Here is a 15,030-nt window from a genome sequence, read left to right on the forward strand (position 1 = left end):
TGCTTCCCTCTAGTCAACCAAGACAATTCAGCAGGGCAACCTTGAGCATACATCTGGCTGTTCCATGAACATGGTCTCAACTCAGTTCAAACATACATCCACTATCCAATCTCTGTTTCCACCCTTCAAACTGCCATACCCCTCCTCTCACAAGGGGCCAGATAACACAACTCTGCAGCAGACATAAGCCAGTGGAAAGAAAGAAAGATTGACAAGTTCAGAGTTTACCAATTCAATGCGTGGTTCTGCACCCGTGGGATTGATCGTACCAGTATATACTTGCCAAAGACTGTCTGTACTTTCCTCCCTGCAACCACCTGACTGATGCACCAACTATGCTCTGATAAAGCACCGGGTGCAGCTGGAGATGCGCCGCCTGTTACTTTTCAGGACTGAACAGGACTGTACCTGCCTGTACCTGTCCGTACAAGTCAGCAGTACTCCACTGTACCAGTCCGTACAGTACTGTAGTACTCTGGTGTACCTGTCCGTACAGTTCTGTACATGCAACTGCTGCCTGTGTCAGCTGTCGTACAGCAGCCGCCTGAACCTACAGCCGCCTGCTGTCTGTACTCTGGTCGTCGCCTGAACCATTCGACTGCACAGCCCGCACCTGCGCTTGAACCTGCAGCACGGACTGTACCTGCTGTCCGTCCCTGTCAGCGCCGCCTGAACCTGCAACAGCCGTACCACTGTACCTGCTGTCAACAGCTCTGTACGGACAGCCTCCACCAGAGCTGTACGGCCTGTTCTGTACGGCCTGCTCTTCACACACACAAAAACCAGCAGCTACCCCCTCTATGCAGCCAGTCAACAGGGTTTCTCTCCTCCACGCACGTAGCTTGCACGTTTTCCCAAAAACAAGAGAGAGAGATGAGAGAGGCGTGTACCTCTAAAAGTGGAGTTGCCCCTTTCTCCAAATATATCCTAGTGGCCCTTTCTAAGGTTTATCAACTTATTAAAGGTCACTTATGCCTAGGGGCCACCCCAAGGTTCAAACATTATTAAAAATATTAATGTCCTTGGTCCCCCTTCACACTTGAGGATGTCCACACATTATACCATTTGTCCGGGCACCCCAAATATGAATCATTTAATATTTATCTTGCTCACCAACCACCATGCCCACACTTGTACTGTTCCACTTTCACAGGGTCATTGCACTTGTCATCATACCGGCTTTGTTGAGGCATGTCTCTGCATAAGGGTTTGGTGGTGGAGTTCTGTGTGCAGGGGAAAAGAGGCTTTTGCAGTGTCATGCAGGATGGTAGCGAGCTGGGTTATGACCCATAGGATGTGTTCTATGGCATGTGCTATTGTTTCACCTCTGGTGAAGTTTTTCTCTGCATATTACATTTGAAGTCTTCATTTAGCTGGTTTATGACTATTCTTTCTATTGTTTGTGGTGTGCGTTTCATTTGTCTGGCCAGCTACCCTTATGTGTGTGTTTTGAGCAATGAGGGCTTCACATATTCGTAGTGCTGTTTAAGCTGGATGAGAAAAGAGTGACATTTGATTGACTTTTCTCTTTAGTGCTAGCCTTTATTATGGCATGTGTAGGTTGTCTTGTTAATCTTTGTGAATGTGAAGTCAGATACAAGCAGAGGAGTACATGGAAGACTGCCAAAGAAACGAGGCAGAGTGTAAAAGTAACGAAGATGAGAATGCTTTGAAGAAGGCAAGAACAGGGGAATGCGCAAGTACATCAAGGAGTAACTCAATTGTGGTCAATGGCCTGATGATAACTCAAAGAAAAGGCATTTTTAAGCTGGTAAACGAGGGGATTATGAACTTATTGAGAGATTGCTTGTATTCAGAAAATCGAAGCTCTTCTTGTACAGTAATTTCAGCTCACATTGACCATTTTGAGACTTGTGCCTTTGAAGATGTTGGTTGGGGCTGTGGCTGGCGTAATATTCAGATGTTAAGCTCCCATTTACTCACACACGAGTGGGGAAAAGAAGCTCTTTTCGGAGGTGCAAGTTTTGTTCCCGACATCCCTTCTCTTCAACAGTGGTTAGAGTTTGCTTGGGCATGTGGTTTTGATGAACCTGGTGCTGAATTCTATCACCATAAAATTCATGGTTCTAAAGAATGGATCGGGACAACAGAGTGTGCGGCATTATTTCGATCTTTTGGGTTGCGTGCTCGAATTGTTGACTTCAGTCCCACCAGTGGCAAATTGAAGAAAGATGGTCAAACTTCAATTGATAGATGGTTGCAGCATCATGCTCCAAGAAGTAGTGATGCACAAAGGCAAATCAATGAGTTACCTGGGAACATGCAAATCCATCATGATGTTCAGTGTGATGTGTGTGGCATTTATCCTATCAGAGGCATACGGTTTAAAAGCAAAAAAAGAATAGACTATGATTTGTGCTCTTCTTGTATGTCTAGTGATGGGCATCCAGATGACTACGAGAAGCTGGTTTCCAACACTAATGCTGCTCCTAAAGGGCAGGAGGTGGCAAGTGATGAAGACGTGAATCATGAAGCTCTTGTAAAGTGGGTATGGAATTATTTCACAGGTGGCATCAAAGATTTTGCTTTGAAGACACACATGGATCAGTTCCAAGGGCATATTGCTACAAGTGGGTGCACGTAAGTTGGGTATTTGATTGGGGTGTACTAGGATAAGTTATGGCTGCAGAAATATTAATCTTGTTTGTATACTCGTGGCCAAGTTTGCATGTTTTAGTCAGAAAGCTATAAGCTGAAAATTGTATACTTATGTTGCAGACCATTATACTTTCAGCATCAAGGCCATTCCCGAACTATAGTAGGAATGCAGCGACGAAAGAAAAGTACAGGATCAAAGGAGGATATTTTTCTTCTTGTTTTAGATCCTTCAAGTGTAAGTTAAATCAGCCTAATTAAGTGCACTCTTTCCAAATACACAAGCCTCCATGCATAAGCAGTCTTGTTCCCGTTTAGGGATGGTCATGGTGCATGTGATTTGGATACACAAGCCTCCATGCATAAGCAGTCTTGTTCCCGTTTAGAGATGGTCATGATGCATGTGATTTGGATAACATCTGCCATAATGGCATTTTCAAGCAGACATAAGTTAATCTTAATTTTTTTGCATTCAAACTAAAGCACTTGAAAATACAATCATGCATCAAGGAGGAACCTATGTGCTGGTGTTACTTTTTAATGTTAATGCACCTTGGGGGATTCCCCCTCTGATAGTCTTGTCACCCTCATATGAAGAGCGTGGACCTTCCTCCTCTTCTCCTCTTCCAAGGTATCATGTATGATGGGGGGTGTTTTCTCACCACTTCTGTCCATTCTTTCTCTACTTCTTGCTTAACCATTGGGGCCCACCCTTTCTCCATCTCCTCCTTTGTGGCCACTAAACCTTCCTGTAGTTTGTTTTTTAGGCTTTCAACCTCCAAGGCAAGGGAGGGATTAATTTCCCCTTCTTCTTTCATCTGTGCTTTGCATACATGTAGCTCCTCCTTGAGCTCTTCAACTTGTGCTTTCTACTTTTTTTGAGCTCTTTAATTTCCCTATCCTATGTATCTTCTTGGCATATCAGGATGTCCTTGATAACTTTCAATCCGTTTTTTGCCCATGCACCTGCTTCTCTGGCTTCTCCGAGCCTAGAAAGCACATGTTTCTCCATCTTGTCAATGATTGTGAATTCAGGGCCTCCCGCTTGGGGGATCTCTTCATCTTGGTGCAAGAGAAAGAGAGAGTGAGAGAGAAGATTATGTTGCTGTCTTGGGGGACTTGAGCAAGGGTTGCGGTGCAGCTAGAACAGAGTGGGGCGGGATGCGTGGTGCATGGGTGTCGGTGGTGTACAGAGCAGGGCAGTGCGGGCAGGGTAGGCGGCGGTGGACAGAGCAGGGCGGTGCGAATAGCATAGTTGTTTGCATACGGCATATGATGCCATATCATACGGAATACCGTACAAATTTTTCAAGAAAGTTTTTTTTTCTCGGAATATATATATATATATATATATATATATATATTTTGTGGGCGTAATGGTCTTGTTTTTGCTTTTCTATGGGTGCTTGAGCTTCCTCTGTACTATGAAGAAAAAAAATTACATCATACCATATTTTTCCGTACCGTATCGTATTGTACGATATTGTACCTGACAACTATGGCGGGCAGGGCATGCGACGGTGGACAAAGCAGGGTGGTGTGAGGAGTGCGCTAGTACACAAGGCAAGGCAGGTAGTGCGCCAGTGTGTGGTGCATGAGGAGAGGGTAGGTTAGGGGAAGAGGCTCACACCATGAGAGAAAGAAAGAAAGATATATTAAGTGTCTACTAAAGACCCAATGGGCCTATGAGACCAAGTCATACAATAATGTCCATGGCATATCTCATCATGGAACATAAAATAAAATAGAAACAAAACAAAGCTATCTCATTGGGGTGATACAAAACTGTCCATGCAAAGCTCATCATGGAATACTAGGAACGTGGAACATGAGATGAGCTTCAACCCCCAATAGATGGTATACCACTCTCCAGAATATCAAGCATGGGCCTAATGAGTATGGCAGAGAGGTTTCCCTCAACTACATCACGTGGAAAGGTAGCTCGATGGTTGTGGAGCATGTCTTGGATCTGGAGCTAATGAGCGGATTGTGGCCGATGTCTCCGGGGGGCAAGGGGCATCGGGCACGTTGGAATGCGGAGGCCTGGTCCAAGGTAACTCCTCTCGGGCGAGGTGGGTCCGGAGTAGCTCGAGGTGGGTCCACGAGATCCATTGTATGGGTGTCCTCCTCTTGGGTCCGGAAGATTCTTGTGATGGTTGGGACGTCAGGCTTGGTGTAGTGCCGTGGCCTGGTCTAGAGTCACACTAGAGTGGGGTTTGGACACTCGAGAATGTGTGGCTCAATGAGGCTGTGGGTGTGTCATCCATGGCTGGTGGGGTTGGTGGGGGGTTGGACACTCGAGAATGTGTGGCTCAATGAGGCTGTGGGTGTGTCATCCATGGCTGGTGGGGTTGGGCCGGGGTGGATGTCTCCCTTGGGTCTTGACTCCCTAAGTAGTGAGTGTTTGTGGTGATAAAGCTCTAGTAGGAAGAGGCCCAGGCATCGCTGATCTGGGTAATCCATGATCCTGGATAAGGGTCCAAACCTCCCTTGAATCTCATAATATACAGTGCACCTGCATATGAAGTGCTCTCCTGCTCTGCTGGCACATAGTGCATATCCTCTTCTCACAAGGTTTTGCATGGCTCTCCCTATCTCTATCCTCAACTGGTGCGATGACACCTGCAATTGACCCGCTACAATCCGCAAGGCATGTGACATGTATATGTCAAGATATCTGGCCCTCAATATGAAACCATCCTTTGTAAGCCTCATGAAAGTATCCATGTAGTACTGCCGTTTGTGTGAGAGTGGCTCATGTGTTGTGATCGAGGTATCCTATATGTGTAGTCCCAACAAATCATATCTGATTACCCGGTTCCTGTCATCTTGAGAGAGCCTGATGAATGGGGAGTCCGGGTCTTACTGCAGTGGGGGGGAGGCGATCCATCATAAGTCCTTGCCTCGTGAACTAGGTGCATACTCGGCTATACCATGACTCGCATGTGCTGCTAGCTGCTGGAAGGATTGTAGGGCGAGCCTTGAGAGTCTCCAGGGGGCGATGGTAGTGATCCTGTGAATGTATGTGACTGTTGGAAGAGTGCCTTTACTACCATGGGTGCTACAGCAAACTCTGCCAAGATAATATCATGTGGGACCAATGGTTTGCTGCGTATCATAGGGGAGAGCATCATAACCTGAGGCCTCTCTATCTTCGGCCATTTGACTGCTTGAAGATCAGGTGCCCAAAAGGGTGCTCCATACATCAATGGTGGAGTGACCAAGGTGTCAAATATCCACATCTTGGTCCTTGGCTCTTAGAAATGGGCTAGGAAGCACTACCTCTCCATGAGAGCAAGAGAAGCATACCCTGGCATCAGTCTAGCCTCTGCAACATGGCTCATTGAGAAGACGGTCATGTAAAAGTGACTCCCAAGTACACATATGAGCGTGCAATCTCCACTGGGTTGCCCATGTAGGTGAAACTCAGTCAAGATGTGAAAAGAGGGGATGTGTTGAAGACCATAACCTTGGTTTTCCTAAGGTTTGCTGTGAGATCCCGTTGTGCAAAAAAGTCTTGTGATGTGTCAAGATGCTTCTGGAGAATCTGCAATAAGCACAATGTCATCAATATAAAGTAGTATGGAAACAAGGATGCCTACTAGTGATACACCTCCCTCTCCTATTATCAATGAAGGCCAAAATCTCGTCGATGTAGAGGCCAAAGAGAGTGGGAGACAATGGGCATCCTTGCTTCACTCCAATGGTACTGGAGATCTCCTTTATAATCCTCTTGGGCATCTCACTGACTCCATGACCGACTCATGTAATGCCACCCAAATCCTGGAGTCTCTGCAATAGTTTGGCTCGAGGCACCGTATCAAATCCTTTGCGGAAATCCACAAAGCAAGAGTAAACCCATCGGTGTCGTGCTCTGGCCTCTTCTATGATGGCTCTGATGGGATCCAAAGTAGAGAATGACCTACGGAAGCCTGCCTATCTTGATGCTCTGTGCCCATGTCTCTGAGCTAGTGTGTTGAGCTCAATCTCAAGTACTGACCCATAAAGTTTGGCTAGTGTGTGGCTAATCATAATAGTCCTGTAATTGTTGGGGTTCATGGGATCTCTGGCTTTATGGATGGGTCTGATGATATGGGCTGTCCAGGTGGGTGGGAAGCCTTCCGAAAGAGCTTGGTTGAACATATGGGCCAAGAGGGGTGCTAGAGTCTCCCTCGCATGGGAGATGTGCTATGCCAAGAGGCCCTCGTGGTCCTATGATCTACCGTTTTTGAGTCTCCGGATGGCTCGGGCTACCATGGTGGGTGTGAAGAAGGTGGATGTGATGGTGGTGGGATGGGGGGCTGATCTGGTACTTCGTACAGGGATCGTGCATATGTGTGCCATATGGATGGAGATGTGATTGGTGTGGATGGGCGTTTCTCCCGGATTTTCTTCCAGCCCTCAGTACAGTTCACACCTTTGAGAGAGAGAGAGAGAGAGAGAGCATCTGCGAAAGACCCAAGGGGTCTATGGGACCAAAAAGTGTACAATGATGTCCATGGAATCTCATCATCATGGAAAAAAAGTAAAAGAAAATCACAACAACAAAAAAATATTTACAATGATGTAATCACAACAACAACAAAATATATACAATGATGTCCGGAGACGGAGTGACGTATATCCAATCTTATTTAAAGCATCAATCTATGAATGTCCATGAGCCTGTTTCAACATCAGCTGAAGTGGTAGTTCAAGTGGTAGATAAGTAGAGTCGTCTGGCTCGCTGATCCACCGGGTGGGGGCTGTCCTCGTGCGTGAGCCTGAGGAAGGGGGCATCTAGACTGTACTGAAGTGGTGGGAGCTGACCCACTTGAACTCTCTGAGTCTCGAACAATGAGGGTTGTGCCTGGGCTGCTAGCTGCTGGCTGCTGGGATGACTGTAAAGAACGCCTCAGAAGTTGTGTGGGATGCATGTCCCGGATGCAGTGGATGTAAGTGAATGTCTGGAAGAATGCCTCCACTACCCTAGGAGCTGCATCAAACTCTGTCTGAATAATCTGATGTGGGACTGATGGTTTGCTGCAGATCATGGGGGAGAGCATCATGACCTGGTGCTGCTCTAGTCGCTGCCAGGGGTCTGCTGAAAGATCTGGTGGCCAGAAGGGTGCTCCATACATCAATGCCGGGGTGTGTAGGGTGTCAAAAAGCCAACCCTTTCACCTTGGTTTTCCCAAGGTTAACTGAGAGGTCCCGTTGGATACAGAAGTCCTATAGAGTATCCAAGTGCCTCTAAAGAGCCTCCGGAGAATCTGCAATAAGCACAATATCACCAGCATATAGTAAAATGGAGACTAGTATACCGGCTAGTGATGCTCCTCCTACAGCCCTGCCAATGAAGTCTTAGATCTTGTCTATGTAGAAGTCGAAGAGGGTGGGGGATAGTGGGCAGCCCTGTTTCAATGATGCTGAAGATCTCTTTTTATTCTCCTCTTGTACATCTCTTTCGTCCAATGACTAACTCATATAAGGCAATGATACCCCAAAGCATGTCAGATGGGACCCCTTGACCCTAGAGGCTCCGAGGCACTGGAGAAGATGGGCATGAGGAACCGTATCAAAGGCTTCGTGGAAATTGACAAAGCAGCAGTAAATCCTGTGGCTTCAGGCTTTGGCCTCCTCGATGATGGCATGGAGGGTAAAGACGTGGTCTAGGGTGGAGAAGGTCTGCCGAAATCTTGCCTAGCCAAGTGCTCTGTGCCCCTCTCTCTCCACTAGTGTGTTGAGCTTAGACTCAAGTACTGACCCATAGAGTTTGGCAAATGTGTGATCAATCATGGTAGTCTGGTAATTATAGGATCCATGGGGGTAAATGGCTTTGTGGATGGGAGCGATGTGGGATGACCAGGTGGGTTGAAAGAGGTCCGAAAGAGCTCGGTTAAACATATAAGCCAGGAGGGGTGCTAGAGTTTCTCCTGCATGGGAGAGGTGTTCAGCCATGAGTCCTGATCCTGAGAGTTCAATGCTTTATATAGGCACCAAGGCCCTATCTTATGTTCTCTTAATAAGGTGTTCACACACCACTAGACATGTACTAGTCTTTGAAATATCCAACAAAACCCCCTTTGGAGTGAAGGAGTGTCATCTTTAGTATGATGTATGATGATTTGGGCTCTAAATTGCGATCATGTGATAATAAAGAACACCATGATGCCAACACCTGAACCTCTCATGCTAGGCCTGATACAAGAGCTTGACCATACATAATACCTACATCAGTCTATCCATAGACAAACCCCCTGGTTCTAAGTAGGGAAAGTAAGATAAAAAGGAGCCGAGCCTTTTATAGAAACAAGGCTTACAAAAAAGATGTTGCATTTCATGGTAGAGTTGCAACTATGGAGGGTCAAGAGATACATGGCTATGGAGTGTAAACAACAAACAGTGAAGGAGAGAGGGTTAGAGAGAGAACAAAACTCTTGGAGAGAGAGAAGAGTATACAACAGAGAGAAGAGTATACAACTCAATGATGTGACTATTGATTGATTTCTTCAATGAAGTACATGCACCTTTATAGGTTACAAAGGTTGCCTCATTGACATCGTTGCTTATGTCAGGCACAATCAAATGTCTAGATATTTCTTGATACTCCTCGAAGACGTAGTTCACACACAAACAAGACACTACCACTCTCTAGGAGGTAGTTCACACACACACACACACACACACACACACACACACACACACACAGTGCACACACACAAGCAATACCTTGATCCCAGCAAACCCTCCCTCAAGGGATTGCCTCATGTTGTGTCAAGGATAATAAGTGGTTTCTCATGCCAGTTTTCTTGGTCAAGGATAAATTACATGGTTTTTGTTTCACATGCCAGTTGTGGGGTCCCAAGGGTAAGGACATACAAGAGATCAAGTCACACAAAAGAAAACATCACACACAATGGACTTCAAAAGCCCAATCGTTAATACAATAGTTAGCCTCTTGTATGGAAGGCTCTACAACAATATTAGCAATGTTTTTCTTTAAATAGCAGTCTTTTTCAAAATGATTGCTTTTCCCATAGATACCACAAGGATTTAGGCTAAAATAATCCTTTTCTAAATGATTTCTTTTTCCATATAATTTGCAAGGCTTTCCTTTGGCTTGTCCTCTGTATGAGCCCTTGGCCTTTATAGCAAAACCTTGTTCGGTCACATCTTCTGTTGACCTTTGCTTCTTCTTTCTTTCTTCTTGTAAAGAACTAATGATTTCCTCCAAGGTAGGATTAGGAATGTTCTTCAAGGTGGTCACCAGGTTGTCATACTGCTTAGGCATGCTTTTGAGAAGTACTGCCATGGCATCATCTTCTTTTACTTGAGACTTGTAGCAGGGTGGCACACTGAGGTGGTGGTTCTTCTTTGGATAGTATGTCCAGAGTCCTCAATGCCCACACTGCGGCGCACACATGAATTGAGAGAGATTAGTACGACTGTACTATAGTACGAACATGTACAAATTTGCTATGTACAGATGTACGGATTGCTGGCGAGGTTGTACGGACAATATGGCGCTAATGCTTGAGGTAGTATCAACCTAGAGCTCTGATACCATGTTAATGTCGTGGTAGAGCTACAACTATGGAGGGTCAAAGAGATACATGGCAATGGAGTGTAAACAACCAACAGTGAAGGAGAGAGTGTTAGAGAGAGAACAAAGCTCTTGGAGAGAGAGAAGTACACAAGTCAATGATGTGACTATTGATTGATTTCTTCAATGAAGTACATGCACCTTTATAGGTTACTAAGGATGCCTCACACAAATATCTAGATATTATTTGATACCCCTCTATGAGGTGGTTCTCACATAGATAAGACACTACCACTCTCTAGGAGGTGATTCACACACACACACACACACTTTTTTTTTTTTGGTGAAAACACTGTTTATATTAAATAGTAAAATGTACAGTCATAGTCACCCAAAGCAGGTGAAGCTATGAGAACGAACTAAAAAAACTGGGAAAGTTCTTCAAACTGTTGGAGAGAGAGCTCGCCAAGTAGAGCAGCACCAAAATAGGGGAAGGGATGAACATCACCAAAAGAGTGCAGATGATTTCTGGAATAGATGGTCCAAAGAGCCCAGAATCGCACCCATGCGATCTGCGATGGTGAGGGCTTTGTCTTCGGTTGTTTTGTAGATGCCTTAGCTTCATCTTGATCTTCATGTTCATGTCCTTGCACCAAGTTTGCATGATCCTTTGATTGCTCTTTGGCCATCTACTTAAAACACTTGTCTGTTGTATGTCCAAGCTTTTTGCAGTCTAGGTTTACTTGATGGTCCTTTCTTGTTGCCTTTCATCTTGAAGAGGAACGATTTCTCTGACTCAAGTGTTGCTTCGGTCAGCTCTCTAAGACGGCGGCCTAATCAATAAGAACTACTATCAACTCTTCATATTCCATCACACGAGACATTCTTAGTACTGGTAGGATCTCATTGTACTTTGAAATCCCTTCTATGCTGGTGGTGAATAGGACTACTTTTAAATCATCTTCATCAACTTGTGCTTTGGTGGCAACAAGTTGTCGAATGATGGAGCCTAAGTTGCTCAAATGTTCACCCAAAGTTTGATTCTCATTCATCCTTAAATTAAAAAACTTATGTTTAAGGAATACCTTTGAGTTGTTGATTTTGTTAGAAATACACTAAAATATCATGTGACATTGGGGATATGGGCATATGGCTGTTTTGTGATCCCTTATCCAAGGACGAGCCGTAGTGTATGGCCCAAGTTGGTTAGGTCGTATTGTGCCACTCCAACACAGTGTGTTGTGCAAGTCCGTGCAAGTCCCACACAAATATAACTCACTTGTATGATGTAAAATAGGTACATGGCTTCCGGGAGCTTATTTGGCAGTTGCTGAGCATTGGGATCCAGGCCAGGTTAAAACACTGGTGGGAATTAAGCTTCTTGAATTGGGTAAAAGGGGGATTATAGGTCATGGGCACATGCCCAACCTTAATCACACCCAAAAAGTGCTGTCAGACCAGCCAGCCAACCCATAACCAGCCAAAAGGCAGGTTGGGTGGGTTGGAAGGGGGCCAACAGGAAGGGCGACCAGATTCCTGGGAAGCCTATTTGTAGGCGGCCCAGCCTCCCTCTCACTCCCACACAGTGGTGTTGTTCAGGTTCCGCACAGATGTAAACCACTTGTATAATGTAAAGAGGGTACATGGCTTCCAGGAGCTTATTGGCAGTTGCTGGGAATTGGAATCGGGTCAGGGTAGCTGGAGTCTATCCAGGCAAGGCTGGGACCCTGGGTGCCAAACCCAGGTATCGGGCTATAACCGTGGCAGGAATTAACCTGCTTGAATTGGGGAAAAAGGGGATTATGGGTCATGGGCTCAAAGGCCACCAATCATGCTGCCATGGGCGTTTAATTATGAACAACAGCCAACCTTAAAAGTAGGCTAATCCTTAATCACAGCCAAGAGGGACTGTCGGGACAGCCAACCCACGACCATGCAAAAGGCAGGTTGGTGGGCCAAGCCAACCAGCAGCCAGGCAGGCTGAGCGGATGCATAAATAGATGACCCAGTCTCCCTCTCACTGAACCGCATGATCATCTCATCACTCAGCTCCAAGGCGTTGTGCAAAGCTGGTTGCCAGCTAAGAGTAACCAGTTCAGGAGTAATCTCCCTTGCAGAAGTTGACTGGGCAGCAGCAGAAGAGAACACATGAGTTTGTGCAAGTTTGTGTTTTTCAATAAGGAGAACGCAAGAACATCATGTATTTCCCCAGAAAAAAAATTAACATTTGACGTAGAACATTTGCCGTATGCACTCAAGAAGTTCTAACATTGGACTTCATCATTTCAGAAAACTGAGGAGCTTTTACGTGCTTTGAGATGTAAGAAGCAGTGGCAGAAGTTGATTAAGCGTGGCATACATACTCTGAAGAAGCGATCATATCAGGTCTTGTCTTGTAATTAACATTTTGAGGAAGTCTACTGCTGCAGTGTTTTTGTCTGATGTATTGTGTTGTGATTGGGGTAAACAGGTTTGCTATATCGAACCAGGAATCGCACGAGGAGAAGAGCTGGAGCAACTAAAGATCTTGAGAAGTGAGCAGTCTCTCCGTTGACTGCCCCAATGTGTGGTTTTGTTTTTCCAATTTTTATACAAATCATGCTGAGATTATTAATCTTGGGCTGACACAAAGTTTGTGTCAAGGAAACACCTGAAATTGTTGTAGTAAATTTCTGCAACAATCTTCTGTCCAAGAATTTTAGATCATATCCTCTCCAAAAGGAAGCAAGTTATGTTTGCACTTCGCAAACAATTTGAATACTGTTGTGTCTCACGAGTCACCATGTTGCTGTTAATCTTAATGGTTTGTCCAGAGTATGCAGAGTAGTCGAAGAATGGACATACTCTATCGTGCTAAATTCCATTTGCTGAATGTATATGATACTGAATATTGGGTCTATCATTCATAGTAAAGTGAATTGATGGACACTACACACCTGTTACGAAGCATCCAAACAGTCATAAAGTATTAGTTTTGGTTGAGTCGAGTTTACACTTCCCTTCCCTCGCAACAGACACACATCCACAACCCTTGGATAGGGTCCAAGAGAGATTGGCGGCATCTCTCATGAGGCATGGAGTCTTCAAGGATCAACTACACGTATTATGCCTGTGCGTCCCACCCAGGATTTGTTCGCCTTTCCAAGTCCTGAGCATCGATGGGAGGCCTCAGAGGACCCAATGGGATCATAGAGTTAGATCCTTTATGATTCTGATAGGTAGCCATGGATGTTAGGGCACCCTTCTTTCGGTGGCACCAAAGAGGCATGCTTACCATTGTTTGCTTATCTCCAAACTATATAACATTGCCTGCAAAATTGGGGAAAAAACACAAAATAAAGAAGTAATTTTTATGGTTGGCTGAGAAAAATGTTTTCGGCAAACATTGTTCATGCCAACCCCAACCCTGGAGTTTCCACCCATTGATTGAGGATTTGGTCATGGAGGAAATTGCCTGAGTGAGGATGGCCTTCCAATGTTGTCTTTTATAGCTTTATTGGGATCTCTTGGAGGATGACCCTTGATTTTCTCAATGAGATTATATGGGCATGTTCTAAGCTGTAGTACTCTAAAAAAATGACAACTGAAACATATACAAGACTGTTTGTAGCTGCTCCGTGGTACGGAGTGAAAGACTAGAATCAAGGATTGTGTATGATGATTGATTGAATGATTGGTTTATTTGTCTTCAAAAGATGAAAGCTTTAGGGTGAAAACTCGTAGAGAGGCTACATTCTATCTCCCAACCACATAAATGGTATGGTGAAGGGGGAGGAATAGGAGTCGTCATGGTAGCAAAAGTATATATAGATTGTGAACTGGGTTGGGCTATGTGGTGTTCACCCCTCGGTGGGCTTCCGACCACTAAGCTTGAATATTCGACATAGAAGTCAGTTGTGTTAGGAGGTTCTTCAATGATTGGCTTGGACTTGACTAAGAGTGGTTCCTAGCAAGGCTTGTTGAGGTAACATTGGAGATGGAATCTCCATATTCCTATAAGGATTCCTAACAACGATGATTGGGTTGGGTTCTTGCTTGGGTAAGTTGTCTTGGGCCCCATTGGGAGGTAGCATTGGCTAGGCTTGTTGAGGAGCTAATACTGGAGGTGGAATCTCCATGTCCCTACAAGGATTACTCACAATGATCTTGGGTAAGTTGCCTTTTGCCCCATTGGGAAGTAGAAAGGGCAAAGCTAATGGTTGCCTTTTGTCCCACTATGGGAGGTGGCATTGGCAAAGCTAATGGTTGTGGGGTGTTGGTGCTGGCACACTAGTCATTCCCATCATTCATTGGGCATGGTGGTAGTTGGTGGTTTCATGACTTTTGCATCTTTCAAAATACCTACACCATGGATTCATTGGCGCACTAGTCATTATCATCATTCACTAGGCGTGGTAGTAGTTGGTGGATTCATGATTTTCGTATCTTCTGTAATGCCCCCACCACAGATTCACTCTCGCTCTTAGGAATCATGATTTTCGTATCTTTGACAATACACACACCATTAATTCACTCTCGCTCTTAGGACTAGGAATTCATGGGATGTGTGGTTACTTTTACAAATAGCACCCCTCGTCATTTCTCGTCTAGGAGCTAAATGAGAATGGTCTGCCTCTCTAGGTCCAGCTGTGAGTACTCCTTTGAGTCCTTTGATCATAGTGTTCAGTATGTCTTTGGCACTTGTGAGTGATTTGCCTTTTTTGAATCTTGACTTTTAACAATTGGTTTTGTTTTGGTCAATAATTTTCTTACCTAGACCATTTGTGGTTCCAGATGCCAGTAAAGTTGGCATCAAAGAGTATGGTATCCAAGTAACACTCCACTAGTGTTTGATGCCTTTTGGCATATAATGTATCGTGTAGTTGCTTACTCCTCAATCCTTCTAACAA

The 15,030-nt window shown here is 45.0% G+C and overlaps 1 protein-coding gene across 10 annotated transcripts in view; it reads left to right on the forward strand.

Moving 5' to 3' along the window:
* LOC147635519 (Peptidase C78, ubiquitin fold modifier-specific peptidase 1/ 2) overlaps positions 1–13,069 on the forward strand; it is a 101,780-nt gene extending 88,711 nt beyond the window's left edge. For 2 of the 10 annotated variants that reach the window (XM_086802847.1, XM_086802848.1), the window contains 4 exons: positions 1,595–2,601; positions 2,740–2,854; positions 12,431–12,526; positions 12,612–13,069. In XM_086802847.1, the coding sequence (XP_086658973.1) occupies positions 1,595–2,601; positions 2,740–2,854; positions 12,431–12,526; positions 12,612–12,695 (1,302 nt within the window). In that variant the 3' untranslated portion in view covers positions 12,696–13,069. Of the gene's footprint in view, positions 1–1,233; positions 1,331–1,594; positions 2,602–2,739; positions 2,855–10,873; positions 11,037–12,430; positions 12,527–12,611 lie in introns of those variants that run through there. The other 8 variants (XM_086802850.1, XR_015266667.1, XR_015266665.1 and 5 more) reach the window with 8 other exon arrangements.
* Positions 13,070–15,030: the final 1,961 nt, after the last annotated feature.

This window comes from Cibotium barometz, chromosome 9 (assembly GCF_041138505.1).
Source record: "Cibotium barometz isolate CiBa-2024 chromosome 9, ASM4113850v1, whole genome shotgun sequence".
Taxonomy (NCBI): domain Eukaryota; kingdom Viridiplantae; phylum Streptophyta; class Polypodiopsida; order Cyatheales; family Cibotiaceae; genus Cibotium; species Cibotium barometz.